Source organism: Eriocheir sinensis, chromosome 28 (genome assembly GCF_024679095.1).
Source record: "Eriocheir sinensis breed Jianghai 21 chromosome 28, ASM2467909v1, whole genome shotgun sequence".
In the NCBI taxonomy this organism is placed as follows: domain Eukaryota; kingdom Metazoa; phylum Arthropoda; class Malacostraca; order Decapoda; family Varunidae; genus Eriocheir; species Eriocheir sinensis.
Genome location: NC_066536.1, coordinates 11,541,409 through 11,558,740, shown reverse-complemented (window position 1 = coordinate 11,558,740; position 17,332 = coordinate 11,541,409). Strand labels below are relative to the sequence as shown.

Below are 17,332 nucleotides of genomic sequence, written 5' to 3'. Positions count from 1 at the left end.
GTATTGTTCGTTTACGTGAAGTAACACCTCAGTTTTGTTATGAATGTCATTTCAGATTTTTCTATAATAGTTGAAAAGGCACATATTTATCGATAAAGGTAATATTGCATTAGTTTCTATCAAAGCAATCTGTTACCTTCCAACTCAAAAAGGGTTTTCATTGGAATACAAAGTAAATTTCTTGTACGTTAGAACAAGTTGAGATTTGGCCAATGAGCACGCAGTACCATCACCCAAGCAATGATACCAAGTTCGCAAGTCCATCCTTGAAAGATTATCCCAGCCAGCTCTCATGACACCGACTATAGTGTCACTGAAGCAAGGATGATAAAAGGGGAAGTTGCCTTCTCAACAGGTTTAAAATATTTTGTCAAGGACTGAAAGGCTTTTGCTGTTCCAATAAGAAATAACAGAAAAATTCAAGAGTTGTGCATTTCGCAACAAATCTATAGGACTTACACATAAGACCTTTTTAGCATGACTAGGATTAACTTACATAAAGCAACATTTGTAATCTTTGGCATGAGACACTTGGATGATGTGCCCTAAAACTTGTTGTCCCATGAATATTTTAAACTTGAAATTATTAAACTTATTTAATTTCTCCAAGGTTCTGAAGCACCACTCTGCCCACAAACCTTTGTATGTACTCATGCCTACACCAAGTCTATCTCTTCATTATCCAATAGACATTCCTCTTCACTTTCATCAGCAGACTTCTTGTCTTTTTCCATAGTTTTCCTGGAAAAAAAGAAAACATGTAGCCCTCACTCTATATATTTGGAAAGTTAGTCAATGATATGATGCCTTAGGTTCTAGCACTTTGCTTATTAATGTCTACATGTCCTTTTACCTCTTGTAAATTTTCCTTTCCCTAATTTCATCCTTACAGGAGGCCAGCTGAAAGACCAAAGAAGACTGAACATCGGGGAGGAGAGAGTTTATAATCATCAAGAGTGGGAATTTGAACAAAATTTATTCTCATAGAAATGTTAATATTTACACATATTTTACTAACATAGGATGTTAAATGAAAAGAAAAAAATAATGACTTTCCACTACCCTTTCAGTACCATTTATGACACATGGAGTGAAGATTTCCACATTCCACAACAGTTATAAAGAGATCTGAAAAGGGATCACTGGAGGCATATGGATAATGATTTCATAATTAAAACTAATAGAAGGGACTGTGGTGTAAAGTCAGCCCTTCCACTCAGCAGACAGAACTAAACAATGGGATTCATCATGGACTCAGAGGAATTGCTCTTCAGTGGTAGAACTGGCTGGCTTGCCAATCAGCTCTTTATCATGGTTAAATGGAGTTCATTATATTTATCAAAATATTTTTCATCCTAACAAGAGGATTTAGCTAAGGCTTCATCAATAACCTCTCCAGTAACTAGTACTAGATGGCTGTCAGTTTACAGAGGAAATCATACCCCTCTTAACAGGTTTTGTTTTATTCCTGTTGGGTGTCTAGGTACAGGGGGGTATCTATCTGTAACGGGAGCATATGCTATGGCTGTGCATGGACTCTGAGCTTATCTCCACCACATTAGCCCGTCAGCCATAAAAATAATATCAACTCAATTCACCAAAAAACCCCATTCAACCAGAAACAAATTAAAAGGTACAGACGTCAAAAAAAGTATCGGTGCACAAGGGGTGCAATGCCTACAGCAAACATTCGAGCATCCGCTGATATTGTGGGAGGGTTGGCATGCCTGACTGTGGCTTGTTCGTAAGATTCGAACCACACAGCGATTGTTTCATAACTCAGATCCAAAAACATTTCAAAGACTGTCAGGAAGTTTACGTGGTTATCTTCGTATCATGGTCATGCCAATCAACATGGAAACATCACAGGCAACACGAGGGGCTGTCGTAGCCCTCCATGCTAGGGGTGTCACTATTACTGATATTGCCCGTCAGCTTCATATTCACCGGAACACAGCAGCACGGTGGATTCGGCGGCACGCAGACACAGGTGCTACAGACAACATGCCACGAGTCGGGCACCTACGTTGCACCACCGCAGCCGATTACCAGGTTAATTGTTTGTTTTTGGTGATATAATACAGTCTGTAATAGAATATTACAGTCTGTAGTGTAATATTACAGTCTGTAATATTAGATAATGTGGATAATAACAGGTGGACTATAACTGGATATGGTAATACATGTTGTAATATAATGATATCCTGTGTTACTGTTCACCAAATGCCATCGATGATGACCCATTCACACCTGCTGTCGACATTCGCCGTGACCAGGGTCTGCAGTGCAGCACACACACACACACACACACACACACACACACACACACACACACACTCACTCACTCATATGAATACGTAAACAAGTTGGTGGTTACTACAGGTGCCTGTATCCACACCCACAGATTTGTGTTGTCTGTCTTCTGTCTACTACTAGTTAGAGTAATTATAGTTATGCTAGCATAACTGTAATTACACTAACTTTGAATATCAAGGACAAGACATAGACTTGGTTGGCTGCAATACACCTTTCAATATCAGTTACAGAAGAGGTTTTATGTGACTACTACATAAATGGCTATAATGTTTCAGATACGACATTAAAAATCTAATTGCTAGCAGCAGGAGCGGGCGTGTCTCTGCAGGGTTATTTGGATGGATGCATGCCAGTGCCGTTGGGGAGTTGGCTGATGTTGGACCGGGATATTTAACAGATGATAAGTATGTTCAAATCCTGGAGGAGGTCCTTCTTCCCACGGTAGAGACATTGCTGTTCCCCGAGGGGGAGCCTTTCTACCTTCTCCAGGATAACAGCCCAATCCACACATGCCGGGTTGTTGGAGAGTGGTTTGGCCGACATCCAAACGTCACTCTGGTGCCACATCCACCCTAATCGCCAGACCTCAACCCTATCGAGCACGTCTGGGCAGCAATGGTCCGACATATGCCTGAGCGGGACCGGGGACGGAACCGTGCTGCTGTCGTCAGAAGTGCACTGCAAGCACGGGAGCACCTCCGTCGTCCACTTTGGGCAAGAAATGACTAGTGCGTTGGTGGCATCCGTGCCTAAATGGCTGAATGCTGTCTTAGCAGCAGGTGGTGCCTATACGGCTTATTAATGTATTAATAAAAAAATTGAAACGCGCTTATATTTCTCCTAAAAGTAGTATTATAACAGCAAACATATTACTAGTAATATTATAACAGCATAATTATGACTGTGAGTAATAACAGCTATAATATATACATGACCCGTATTCAACTACCATGTTGTATAGTTCACATACCCTATTTCATAAGTGAAGTGCAGTTATGTTTTTCCACATGTAAAGTGTTACAGTAAAAACCATGTGACAGTGTTATGTTGCATTATCGACGCACGCAGATAGGCCGTTACACGTAACCACATATGTAAACCTGTAAGTAATATCATGCTGGCTGGTGATTTATGGAATTCACCTCACAGCAGGGCTACCAACGTGTATCAAGTCGGCCACTTCTTTTCACCGTCCTTCGTTCCGTGGTGTCAGAATGATTCGTACTTATAGTGCACCAATACTTTTTTTGACGTCTGTACAGTATACATATATTGCAGGAATCCCCACACAGGTGTATGCCCCTACTGATTAAATGACTAATTGAATTGTTCAATTAAATTTTCTATACCTTCAGCAAAATATCCTGAAGCACCTGACTTGCTGCTTCTGTGACTTAGCTGATCATAACTTAGGTTGGTCCAGCACTAACCTGTACACATAACCGTTGATCAGTGCATCAGCAGAGACAGGAGACCGTTTCTCCCGATGGTGTATTTTGCATGCCACTGCCATGATCACCACACCAAACACCACTAGGCAGGCTAGGGAGGAGGACATAAAGGAGTTACAAAGTGATGATAGTCAGACAATTATTTGAATGTTTTGAAAACTGGTTAATTAGAACAAAGTTTGTTCTCATATAAATGTTAATATTTTCCTATATTTTACTTATACATTTTTTTTTCAAATGTGAAATCATAGAATTTCATAATATTTTCAATATGTATTGACTTCTTACCATAAAACTGTGACATCATAGAATGAATAAACTAAAGGTTCATCAAATTACAAAAATATACAAATATTAACCTCTCTCTCCACATAGTGACTAATGAAACATACATTCCATGAAATTATATTTTGAAACTAGCAGGTATTATTGTTCATTCTAGAAAATATGCCACTTTCACACACAACACAAAAGCAGTCACACCTGACAGTGTGTAGGTTATATTTACTCCACTTCATCATTTACTTTGCTATGTGGGGTGTACAAAAGTGCAAAGTTATTGTGCAGAAACTTGACAGATTTCACATCAGGGATGTACTGTTGTACTCGGTACTATGAACAACTAAATTTAATAAGTGCTTAGGGTTCCATAAGAGCACTAGAGACCATGCCATGCTGGAAGGTGCTGTCTACTACTGGTCAAAGAATATAGCAGTCATAGCTAATATACAATGAAATAATATGCTTACATATTATTCAGTATAGACACTGTTTGAATGCACTAAATTTAAAGGACACTGCAAGTGAGGTGCTACTCGTGCCTAATAGCTATATGTTAGGTGCAGCATGTCATTTCAACATACACAACTGTCAAGGTCATCTCAACATGCCCTGCCTAACATTTTGTTTTTCTGTGTGTGTGTGTATTTACCTAGTTGTAGTTTTATAGGGCCTGGGCTTAAGCTCGTGTGGTCCCGTATCTGTATCTGAATTTGTCCAACTTTTCCTTAAAGTTTTGTACACTCTTCGCCGATACTACATCCTCACTTAGTCTGTTCCACACCTCTATATTTCTTTGAGGGAAGCTAAATTTCTTTGTCTCAAGCATCTTCCCTTTCTTAATTTTTTACTGTGTCCTCTTGTGTTCCTGGTGTTTATTCCTTCTCTTAGTAGTAACTCCTCATTATCTACTTCTTCCATTTTACTCAATAATTTATAAATTTGTATTAGGTCTCCCCTTTCTCTTCTTTGTTCCAGTGTTGGTAGGTCCATTTACTTTAATTTCTCTTCATATGTCAATCCCTCCAGTTCTGAAACCATTTTTGTTGCCATCCTTTGTATTCTTTCTAATTTGTTTATGTGTTTCTTCTCCGCATATTCCAATTTTGGTCTAATCATAGTGGTTATTAGTAGTGGAATGCTAATCCTATATTTCTCACCATTTTATACGTATCACCGAATATCCTATCAACATGACTCTCAGACTGTTGATTATCTTGTATTTTCACTCCCAGATCTCTCTCTTCTTGAACTTTCTTTAATATTTCTCCATCTCCCATCACGCTTTCCCATTTCCATTACATAACATTTCTTCACATTGACGAGAGTGTGTGTGTGTGTATTTATCTAGTTGTATTTACCTAGTTGTGACATAAGGGAAAAGAGCTACGCTTGCGCTGTCCCGTCTCCATATCCTCTCTTATCCAACTTTTCCTTAAAAATCATGAATGTTTTCTGCACAAACCACCTCCTTCTCCAGTCTATTCCATAGCTCAATGCTTCTGTTTGGGAAGCTAAACTTTTTCACATCTCGCCTGCACGTGGTCGCCCTCAACTTCTTTCAATGTCCTCTCGTTTCTCTCTCGTTCCACACACACAGGTCTTCTCTGTTCAGATTCTCCACCCCGCTCGCCACCCTGTACACCACCATCAGGTGTCCTCTCTCTTCTTCTTCTCTCCAGGGTTGTGAGCCCCATGCTACTGAGTCTCTCCTCATATGTCTGATCACTAAGTTCCAGTACCATCTTAGTTGCTACTCTCTGCACTCTTTCCAGCTTTCTTATGTTCATCTTTTCATGAGGAGACCAGACCACTGATGCATACTCCAACCTTGGCCTTATCATTGCAACTATTATTTTCTTCATCATCTCGTCCAAATACACAAATGCCGTCCTTATGTTCCTCAGCAAATTCATAGTTTGTCCCGTTATCCTGTTGATGTGTTTGTCCGGTGACATGTTCTCTGAGACAGTCACTCCCAAATCTTTTTCTTCCATTCCTCTGCATATTATCTCACTTCCCATCTTATAATAGTATTCACATCTTCTACCGCCCCTACCAAACTCTATTTTTTTACATTTCCCAAGGTTGAACTCTATCTGCCATGTACCACTCCACTCCCATATTTTATCCAGGTCCCTCTGCAATGCCTCACAGTCCTTCACATCATTCACTCGTCTCAATAGCTTTGCATCATCTGCAAACAAACTCACATAGCTGGTCACTCCGTCCACCATATCATTTATATGTGTGTGTGTGTGTGTGTGTGTGTGTGTGTGTGTGTGTGTGTGTGTGTGTGTCAGGAAGGTTTGGCAACGCGGTGAATACCCACAGTAGCCAATGCCCGAACGATCTCAATATTTTAGTACTACTATAATAGTATTATGATGTATGATGACAAGAAGGATGGAGGGTGAAAGAAAAGAGTGCAAATATGAAGTTCTGTAATTAGGGAAAATATGTAGTGTATGAAAAGGAGCAAGGGGCTATTCATAATATCACCAGTTTCTTTATCACATTCAACTGTGTGTTCCCGGATATGCTGAAATGCACTACTCAGAACTTTAATACAACTCTCCTTTCTGATTTAGTCAGTTTCTCAAATACATGAACATGGCATGATAGACCTTTAAAGGAGTCACATGAACCAAGGCAATGTCATGAATTGATGGAAAAAAAAAAAAAAAAAAAAAAAGTTATGATCTCTGACATGTTCATCAATTTTAGAGACAACAGTTAATGACTGGCCAGTAACTTCATGCACAGTAATAGGAATAAAGCAGGAATTAAATAATGGTGTTCTAGCTACTGGTAGTTAGGAAACTGCATATGAAACATTTTGTAGATTAAAACAGCAAAATACCTTGCTGTGTCACTTGCTGTGAGATAGCAGAAGACACAACACCAGAGTGCCTGACACCAAAGATGAGGCTATTTAATGCTTGCCATTACCTGCCTCACCAGGTCATCATGTTATGTCAACACCAGAAGGGAAAGGCATCACAATAAAATTAAGAGAAAACAATGAAAACAAATAGAATTTGGAATACATCACTATGGCTGCTGTCTTCATAAAGAATATATGGTTTATATATATATATATATATATATATATATATATATATATATATATATATATATATATATATATATATATATATATATATATATATATATATATATATATATATATATATATATATATATATATATATATATATATATATATATATATATATATATATATATATATATATATATATATATATATATATATATATATATATATATATATATATATATATATATATTTTACAGCTTTACAACATCACCTCAAGTACTGAATTTCATAATGAGCAACTTTGAGGTAAAGGTTTTCACAATGAATGAAAGCCTCTGAAAGCTGTTCACATGCTAATGTCAGAAATTTTGACTCAATCAGTGGCAGCAACTGCAAACCCATGAAAGGTTACTCTTCACCTTAATCTACCAAGCAATAATGTACCCCTTTCAGAGAGAAGTATTCATTATGTTCTCTAGACACAGTACTGAGAAACATGGTAGAGCACTAAAAATGTTGCAACAATCAAAAGACAAACTTTTCATATGATACTGATCCTGTCACATGTAGCTTTAAAATTCCAACAATTTTCTTTTAGGTCTGCCAGGCTGGAAAGGAACAAAGTTTGGCAGATTGGTAATTGCTTAGCTTTCCTATACTGAACTGACAGCTGAGGAGACAAAGTAAGAAAGCATACTTTTTAGTGGATAATGATGTCAGGATATTATACTATTTACAGTTCTTACTACCCTAGTTTTATATAAAAAAAACTAAAAACCATTAAGTACTCAATTGCTAAAAGTAGCTAATGAAGACTCCGCTTACTAACATACAGTAAACCTTTGCTTTTATGGGACCTAAATATAATCAATTTTGGTTCTAACAAACTTTTTGGACCAGTCTGGTATATATGGGAATTTATCAAACAAGTTGGGTAGATAAGGGGTTTGGTTCGGTGCGGGCCAGCCGAACATATACATCAGTCAGTGTCGGTGGAAATGAAACCAACCTGGCGGTGTTCATCAAGTCAGTCTAGCTTTTTCCGTCCAACTGTAAACACCTCCAATCTCGAACTTCCATGCCTTATAACGAACAACCTTTGTTATTTAAGGAAATGGTTGCAAATAGCAAACTTACAGCTGTGAAAATTTGGATCCCTCAGATAAAATGTCACCCCCTTTCCCCAACTGGTTTGTTAAAGTGAAGCTTTACTGAAATATATATTACTGAAAAGATTGAGAGGAAGGAAGTAAAAAGTATAGATATCCATTGCCTAACACTCCCTATAATAATCCCTATAATAAATGCTATTTTTGGCAAGCTTAATATTTTCATAAAGCAAAAGTTAGCCTTTCTGCTTGCCTTGAATGAAGAAAGTTAAGAAAAGTAGAGATGTCTCATAGGATCAACAAAACAAAGCCCTGATGATTTAAGATTAAAGTACCAAAGGAGGAACTAACCCAGGGCGACAAGGAGAGGCTGAATAAGACGAGTAGTGATGGGCTGAGCCAGGATGGGGTAGATATTGTCAAGTGAGCCATTGTTGGGCCCCGGAGGTAGCCCCAGCATTAGGCACAGCAGTGGGTAAACATCAAGGTTACTGAATTCCTCTGCTGTGAATTTCTGACGAAATGAAGGCCCAACTGCCACGAATATAGGCTCCATGCTTGGGTTGTCTACTTCATAGCCATGGTCACCAAACATCTCTGTCACTGTAAAGGTGAGATGTTTTGTAATGATAATTTATTTATAATGTTGAAGTCAAAGATATGCACAAAGCAGAAGAAAAGGAAAATGGCCCACAGTGATAGGTAACACTGTTTTAGGATGATGATAGTTATGCAGTTAATCAAAGTCAGACCCTACATTTTTTTCATAACCCTGGCCCCTATGAAGGAGCATGTACATTATTATTATTATTAATATTATTATTATTATAAGAGATGAATTAGGCAGAGAGGGAGGAGTGCAGAACCTATAAGCTGTCTGTACAGCAGCCCCCAAACACTTGAGATGCCTAGAAAGAGAAAATGAAAGTGAAAGCAATGAGGTAAATAGAAAGAGGATGAGATGATGTAGATTATAGAAGAAGAGGGACAGAGGGTATTGAATATCTTATAATGCACAAGTAAACAAACCCCAAAAAAAAAAAAAAAAAAAAAAAAAAAAAGTAGAAATTAAAAACAACTAATTAAGTATGAGCATAATATTTGAGATAATTTACAAAATACAATTTTAAGAGGCATAACAAATATATACACAATAAATATATAAATAGGTATATCTACTATATATCACTGGGAAAAAACAACTAGAATATAACAACAGTAGGAGATATATAAATAGCTGCCTACTCAATAATCTAGTTTGGCTAACACTTGAAAGAGTGAACGTCCCTGGCAACACAGGCACCCTTGCTCAACGAGTTCCAAAGATCAACAACATGGGGCAAGAAGCAATGCTGGAACTGGCTGGTGTGGTAACAGATAGACTGCAAGGAAAGCGAATGCAAATTTAAGGTGAGGCACACATTCCTGGTCAGCGCATACGGCCCTGGAAACACGTGGTGCAACAGGTGGTGTGGGCTTGATCGTATCGTAAAGGGCATGCATACACTGCTGACATCGTGCCGATGACTCAAGTCACCCAAGACTGATCTGTCACAGTGAAAGCTAGTGGTAGGAAACAACTCTCTCAAGGAGGTTATAATGACAAGAAGTAACTGAGGACCTCACCAGTGCACAATACTCAAGTAGAGGAAGAATAAAGCAACAGAAGCAACTGGCAGAGATGTGCCCATCATGAAATATACTGTAAGCCTTTCTGAGTATACTGAGCTTATGTGAAGTTGAGCTAACCAGCGATCTTATGTGGCATTCTAAAGTAAGTATTGTGTCACACATAACTCCTGGGATAGTGACTGCATCACTCCTGGCTAGCAATGAATCCTTGTAAAGCAGATCCCCATGAGATAGGAGGACAGTGCAGGGTTTAGGAACCAAAAGACTCCTGGACTTTGATAAATTCACTTTCATGTTCCACCTCACACGCCACCTTGATATACGTCTCTGGTCATCGTTGATCGATTCACGAACCTCAGCCTCAGGGGATTGGATAGTTGCAATCAAGGTCACATCATCCATGTAACTGTACAAAGGGTTGCGCCAGGTCAAGAAACTGAGTGAAGGACCTGGTTTGTCACCCACTGGGGAAGGGAGAGTGGGGGTGCCCAGGAAGACTGGGTGCATGGCTATGGCCGTGAGTCCAAATACACACTCTAGAATTAGCTGGCTAGCAAGCTCATCCACCCTTTGATAGGTCTTACATTTCATCCTACTGGGTGTCTAGTCACCTTCCTCACCGATAGTCCAATGGGAGAGCCAATTGCATTGCTGACAGTCCAACCATACAACAGGTCATACTGGATTACATGGGACCAATGGTACTAAATATTGGCAAAATCTTTTTTTTTTTCTGTCTTCACCTTACTTAACTACAAACTACTCAGCCAAATACAAAGCTACACCACTTACAGCCTGGATATCCTTTATCTTTGTGGCCCTTGATGAATCCTTTGACATCCTGGAAGACATAGCCATCATTGGCTACTAGGGTGATGCTGCTGATGCGTGGATTGTTCATGTAGTGCCATGCTTTCATTTGACTGTCCTCCTTCATGTAGACTTTGTAAGGGTAAGCTTTACTCCCATCCTGCAGCTTGGCATACACATATACAACCTTCTCTGCAAGATTTTAATATTATGTTACATTGATTAGAAAGAACTGCTCAAGGCACAAATATTGCTTGATATTTTCACTGAACTACATATACAGAACTACAATGGAACAAAGATGACACAACTTCTACTACTTAAGCAAAACAATGGAAAATCATTAGTTCATCCACCTTTAATGGGCCAAATATTGAGAACAGGAGAGGAGCCTGTGAAGGTATAGAGCCCCGGGTCAAGAATGGTGTCCAAGTCGATGATGCCAGTGATGGAGGAAATTTGAGCCATTCCATGATCACTTAGGATCACCACATCCACCTCCTTTTTAAGTCCTCGCAGATCCAGCATGTGGAAGAGGTAACCCAAACCTGCATCAATCTGGGGAAGAATAAATCACTTGAATACCACTCAGATTATGAATAAAATGACCATTTGAGTGATACATAATACAACAAAATGAAAGGTATGCGAAGCTTTCCCAACATTAGAGTGTACAATGTCATATTTTTGGAAAAGTTCAGTATATTTTCTCTTTTTTGTGTATACTTTTATGGTGACTAACCACACAACTTCCATTCCTTTGCCACACTCCTAAGCTTCATATATCTCACTTGATCATCTTAGTAGAAATAACAATAAACTGACCATTTTGATAATTCAGCAGTATCATAGACTCAACCACTTAGATGTAAAAAAGCACCCAAATATACTGGTAACATGCATTAGTTAGCTACCTTCTTGAGTTCCTCATCATAGTATGAAGAGTTTGGGCCATACACATGCCCAGCCATGTCTGGCTGGTCATGGTAGAAAAAAATGAGGTTGGCAGGCTTCATGGGATGTGTTAGCCACTTCACTGCCAGATCAACCTCTTCATCAAATGTAGCATTGTCACGGTATGGTTCACTGAAGGTCACATTCCTCCCATGGAAAGGGACAGCACAGCCTGGCCACATGATGCAGCCACTGTGGCCTCCATGAAGCTCATTCAAAGTCTGAAGGGCAAATATTGTTAGGGAAAGCTAATGGGTGACTTTTACAGCAATGGCAGCTTAAAAATCTCACATGGCTTTGTGAAGTCCCATAACTATATGAAAAGCAGTCTGTATTTAAGTTGGTTACTTTGCACCAAGAAGCTCTGCCCCTTGCACTAGGGAGGCTCCATCCCCTTCCATCAGATTGGCTGAGTTACAATTAAGAATATATATAATATATATGCGCTTTGTTTTCGATGCTTCAAAGTTTTCTAATGAGTTTATGTACTAAAAAAGAAAAAAGCGGTATTTAATCAAGGGGATCAAGTAGTACCCCAAAAGACCTGATTTCCAAAAACTGCAACCTTCTGTTACTGTATCGCCTTGGCAATGCATGGGCCTGCACCTCTGCAGTGCATATGTAATGGGCAATTAACCTCTTCAGTACCATGACGCAGTATATGAGTCATTTCATCTCTCGAACCATATCCTAGCTATATGTGCGTATGCGGTCATTCAGACTATTCTCGGTCGTCTGTAAAAAAATATGGCATGGATGGAGGTTATGTTGTTTTGCTTTGTATTGGTTAACACCATTAATATCTTTAATGGTTAAAATAAGCTATCCACATGAAACTAGATAACAAATAGGATAAAATTGAAAAGAATTTTTTTTTCACTGAAATTTATATTGATTGGCCTCCTTAAGAAAAGCTGAGCCTGATATCATCTTTCTGAGAAAATTCTGCAACACATTAGCATAAATAAAATAATGTAAAAATAGTGAGAGCATAAACACTTTCACAAATCACAAATACAGCATTTATAAATAGGCTATGAGTGCAATGGAGAGAACTATGTAAGAAAAGAAAATGAAAAAAGTATGGAAAGTATGTATAAGAGGTTTGGTATGGGTAGAAGAGTGATAAAGTGGATCACAAGTGGTTAAATGAGTGAAGTGTGGTGGTCTGAGATGGTTTGGACGTGTAATGAAAATTAATATGGAAGAGGGAAGGATTGCGGGAGAGGGTGCCAGGAGTAGATCAACAGTGAAATAGATCAAAAGAGTGGATGAGCATTGTAGCGAGTGAGTTGGTAGGCAAGAGATTAAGTGTGCTGAGAGTGTACCTAATGAAACAGGAAATGTAGGACATGCTTCTACCATGGAAAACCCCTCTTGGGAAGTTCCAGTGAGGGAGCAGGGTGTCGGAAATACAGATAGATGAACAGCTTCTTTTGCAATGAAAGTGAGTTTGAGGCAGTTTAAACAAATGCACATGAAAATCAATATTAAAGATGACCATTCTAAATCTCTACTGGCCATTTGCTAATTAATTCAATACCTTATACACCCTATGTTTCAGCAACTACACGACCACAAACCTACCCAGAGAGGCATGACACCTGGGTTCTGTGTAAAGAGCTCAGGATCCTTGATGGTGAGGGTGCGATTGAGACTTGGGTCAAATACTTTGTTGCCTACCACACCATGTGACTCTTCAAACAGCCCTGTGGCTACACTGAAGTGGTTGGGGAAACTCTTGGTTGGAAACTGATTTCTGCAAAGATATAGAAAAGGACAATATTAATTACTTGTGAGTCCCTATGTACAATCATAAATAAGATATATTATGAGGCATCAACTACTAGTACAGGCATAACCCTACTTATGAAGAGAACTTGCAAAAATCTGTACATATGAAAAAATAGAAAAAAGATCAGGGGTAAAATACCCCCCCCCCCAAAAAAAAAAAAAAAAAAAAAGTACTAAATAAAAAATAATAAAAAAAAAAATAAATAAATAAATAAATAATTAAAATATTTTACAGATTCAAATTACACTAAGTGCTGTCAGCTGATTCTTCCAACTTGAATGATCCTGCTGCAGTCCTGTCACATTCCAATTCTGTTACTACTCTCTTTGTATGTTATTTATGCACTGTACATTTATGTTTTTTGTGTACAGAATAACTGTACAGAGTGACTGTCTACCAAGCAGTGTGCAGTCTTGATCTTGCAACCACTATTTTACATCAAAAGGCTATGGGATGTTGGTCCTAGGACCCCTTACAGATACCAGAATCCGCAGATATTCAAGTCGTGAAAAATGGTCTAGTTTTTGCACATAGCCTATATACAACATTCTCTTTACTTAACCCTTAAAGCGCGGGTGTCGACAATTGTCGACGGCTGGTGCCTGGGCTCAAACCATGGGTGTCGACAATAGTCGACAAGCTATTTTTTCACTTAGCACGCTGTCAAATTTAATTTATTTGTGGTGAAGTAGAGTAAGCATGTCGTTTTCTTTCAAACAATACCCAACCATGCTCTCTTGACTAATTTTTGGTCAGTGTATGCCAGTGTTAGCTTTGAGAAGATGTCCGCTAGACATCCCACCTCCTCTCACCTTCCAGTGAATTTCAGCCATAAGATGGGGGCCATTTGACCTCAGTACCAATCAAGGACATTAGGAAGGTGCGTAAGTTAAGTTCTTTGGGGTGTTTTTCACATAAACTGTATAAAGTTTATGCCTTTTATTATTAAATCAAAGAAGGGAAGTCCACTAAAGGTGGAAAACTATCTATAATAATGCGTTTTCAGTGATCTTATTCAATATTCGCTACTCGCGCTACCAATGGTCATATAGATTTCAAATTAACGTCAAAGGACAGGTGAGGGTATGTACTTTACAGTGATACTTCATTCAGTCACATGTGTTAAGTAGCAGTAAAGGTATGCAAGGTTGAAATGAGGTATGTTTTAGCCTGAATATGCCCGCGTGGGAGGACAGGCATGGCAAACAACCCCGCACTTTAAGGGTTAAATTATCTCTAAATTATTTACAATACATAATACAGTCAAACCTCATCATCCATGGGGGTTAAAGTAACAGATAAGCTACACCCATGGATGTAAAGGATCTATGGATCTCTGCTGATAGATGCATACATTGAGCAACCACTACCATGGTTTCTGTAAGTATGAAGGTGCGTAGGGTGGTGGCGGGTTGTGCGGTGAGGTACAAGTACTTTGGCTGGCCACAAAAGTGCAAAGGAAAACCCACGAATACGCAAGTCTTTAACTTGATAATATCCACGGGTTACTCTGCAAATATTCAAATTTGCAATAATTTAAAATGCATGTTAAATCTGCATATGTTGAGGTTTGACTGTATACATAGTAAACTTCACATTTTGTGAAAAGTTGGTGACAGAGAAAGCTCACCAAATGCAAATAATCAAAACAATAGAAAAATAATTGATCAGTACTAGACCCTTAGAGTCAACTTTTTTGGTAAAATTCTTCACTGCCAAAGGAGGCAATGCACTTTCGTAAACATTATCCCCTATTTTCAAGAGTAAAAAAAAAGTCCTTGAATTGGATTTTGAAAGCATTTCCATGACTGTTGAAGGTTTGTAGAAAAGATGTATGAAGAAATAGTGATGTTTCATAAAATAGATATATAATGAGTTACTGGCAGGGTACTAAAACAAATCTTTATATATATATATATATATATATATATATATATATATATATATGTATATATATATATATATATATATATATAGGTATATATATATATATATATATTTTTTTTTACAAGAAAGGAGGCAGCTCAAGGGCACAAAAAAAAGGAAACAATAATAAAAAAAAGCCCGCTACTCGCTACTCTTTCCTATGGCTCTCCAGAAAAGAGATATCAGCGTGTAAATACATAGTACTTATCTTTACTCAATTATCATGGTTGTCAAATGGTCATTATCAATTTGCACAAGAAGTAAAGCCTCAACATCCTCAAATTAGCTATATGGAATGGAAGAAAAAGCACCAAAAATAGGAAGCAGCAATGTGAGTAATAAAAGTGTGGTGGTATGCTGTCCTGTAATATCCCACTTAAGCAAGCACAGTAGGTATCCCATGCAATGCAAAAGCTATATTTTATGAAGTAAGGGTAATAACGAAATAGTCATATCAACACAACTGGACACGTACATGAACCTGCGTGGGTGGCTGCCATGAGCATACACCCATGTGAGGTGGTCCCAGGTGTGCCGGGCCAGCTGCTCCTTGGGGAAGCCGTCCAGGGCCACCACCAGGACCCGCGGCCCGGCGCCCCCACACTGAACACGCATGGCCAGCTGCGTCACCAGGACAGTCGCCAGGGTGCTCCACATCTCCACAATAGCCATGAAGCAGCAACAGCAAAAGGTAACACCAGCTAGGCACCACCTGTCACAGCGCTTCCTGCCGATCTGTTACTAGTCACCCAGTAGTCGATCCTCTCATCATACTAATCTACAGTTTCAACTTGGGTGCTATGTCTTGTCAGTGATCTTGACGCACGTTGATAAATTAATGAGTCACTGCCACTATCATCAGTCTAGTGAACACTGATATCACACTGCGAGTGGCGACGTTGACGTAAACACTCCACTCAGTGTTGCCATCGAAAAGATTTCAGTCACGCTAGATTCACCCTAAAAAATCGCTAGATCAGTGCCCAAACCCGCTAGAATTTAAGTACAGAAGTCACTTACTCCTACTACGTGGGCGAATATATAAGGGCGACACACGGCCTCGCGTAGTAGGAATACATATTCTTATGGGAAAAAAATAAGGGTATAGGTATGGGTGGTACTGCCCTGACTGACTGACCTTTTTAGTACCTTAATTTTTAGAGATAAAATATAAGGAATATTTATGATATCTTACTCACCTCGATCCGTGGTCTAGTAGTCAGTGTGCCTGGCTTCTACTCCGCGGGCCCGGGTTCGAATCCCGGCCCGGGCAGTCGGCGTGCAGCCACAGAGTTATACGTTATATAGGTATATAACTCTGTGCGTGCAGCTCACCCAGCTGTTCATTCTCCCTTTCGGGCTGGTCGATAAATGGGTACCTGGGGATACCCGGGGATGGTAAACTGTGGGTCTCATGGTTGGGAACTCAAAAATACGTTTTTTTTCGTTTTTTTTTCGGTTTTATTCGATTTTCGACCCGTTCGAGTCGGTTTTCGAGCCCGGTCACTAATTAAATAATATAGCCCTTGCATTTTGCCGTCGATTGATACTAAGAACTTTTCTGTTGCCCCCAAAATAAGGGAATTATGGCGATTCGCACCAAAGCGGTTGATTTTTCAAAATTCACGGCATAATGACAAAGCTGGGGCAAGTGTCCGTTCCATATGTATAGGTTTCACTGGTAGTAGTAATATACTTACTAATAGTAATAGTAGTAGTAGTAGTATTGTTGTTATTATCATTATTATAATTAGTAGGCTAGTAGTAGTGTTCACAGGAATGATACCCCCACAGATCTGTGAATCTTTGAATTGAAAGGGCGCAATTTAGGTCCTAAGGGGGGGGGGGGGGCGGCCCCGGCCCCCCTGGATCCGCCACTGAGTATGACCGCCATCTTATTTGGTGGTGTGGGTTATTAACCATTTTTGCTATACCGTGGTGAAGGCATCGTTGGTGGCATGTAAAAGAGTGATCGACAAAGGCAATGTGGGTAGCAGGG

At 39.1% G+C, this 17,332-nt stretch overlaps 1 protein-coding gene across 3 annotated transcripts; it reads right to left on the bottom strand.

Moving 5' to 3' along the window:
- Window positions 1–219: 219 nt before the first annotated feature.
- On the bottom strand, window positions 220–16,208 carry LOC127004510 (bis(5'-adenosyl)-triphosphatase enpp4-like). Of its 3 annotated transcripts, none has more exons than XM_050872315.1 (8): window positions 15,809–16,208; window positions 13,200–13,371; window positions 11,573–11,833; window positions 11,015–11,216; window positions 10,641–10,850; window positions 8,568–8,819; window positions 3,747–3,858; window positions 220–741 (listed from the first exon to the last, which is right to left on the bottom strand). In XM_050872315.1, the coding sequence occupies exons 1-8, from the start codon at window positions 16,003–16,005 to the stop codon at window positions 657–659; spliced, it is 1,491 nt and encodes a 496-aa protein (XP_050728272.1). In that variant the 5' UTR covers window positions 16,006–16,208; the 3' UTR covers window positions 220–656. The 3 variants fall into 3 exon arrangements, with proteins under 3 accessions (XP_050728272.1, XP_050728273.1, XP_050728274.1); XM_050872316.1 differs by lacking the exon at window positions 220–741 and adding an exon at window positions 6,910–6,959 and having other exon boundaries at window positions 3,761–3,858; XM_050872317.1 differs by lacking the exons at window positions 220–741; window positions 3,747–3,858 and adding an exon at window positions 7,457–7,715.
- Between the last annotated feature and the right edge of the window lie 1,124 nt (window positions 16,209–17,332).

Excerpts from the sequence above, each read along its gene's own strand:
- LOC127004510 (XM_050872315.1), bottom strand. The coding sequence starts at position 16,005 with ATGGCTATTGTGGAGATGTGGAGCACCCTGGCGACTGTCCTGGTGACG. Across the intron at positions 3,859-8,567 it reads GCCTCTCCTTGTCGCCCTGG|CCTGCCTAGTGGTGTTTGGT; the intron begins GTTAGTTCCTCC and ends CCTCCTCCCTAG. Across the intron at positions 742-3,746 it reads ATCAACGGTTATGTGTACAG|GAAAACTATGGAAAAAGACA; the intron begins GTTAGTGCTGGA and ends CTTTTTTTCCAG.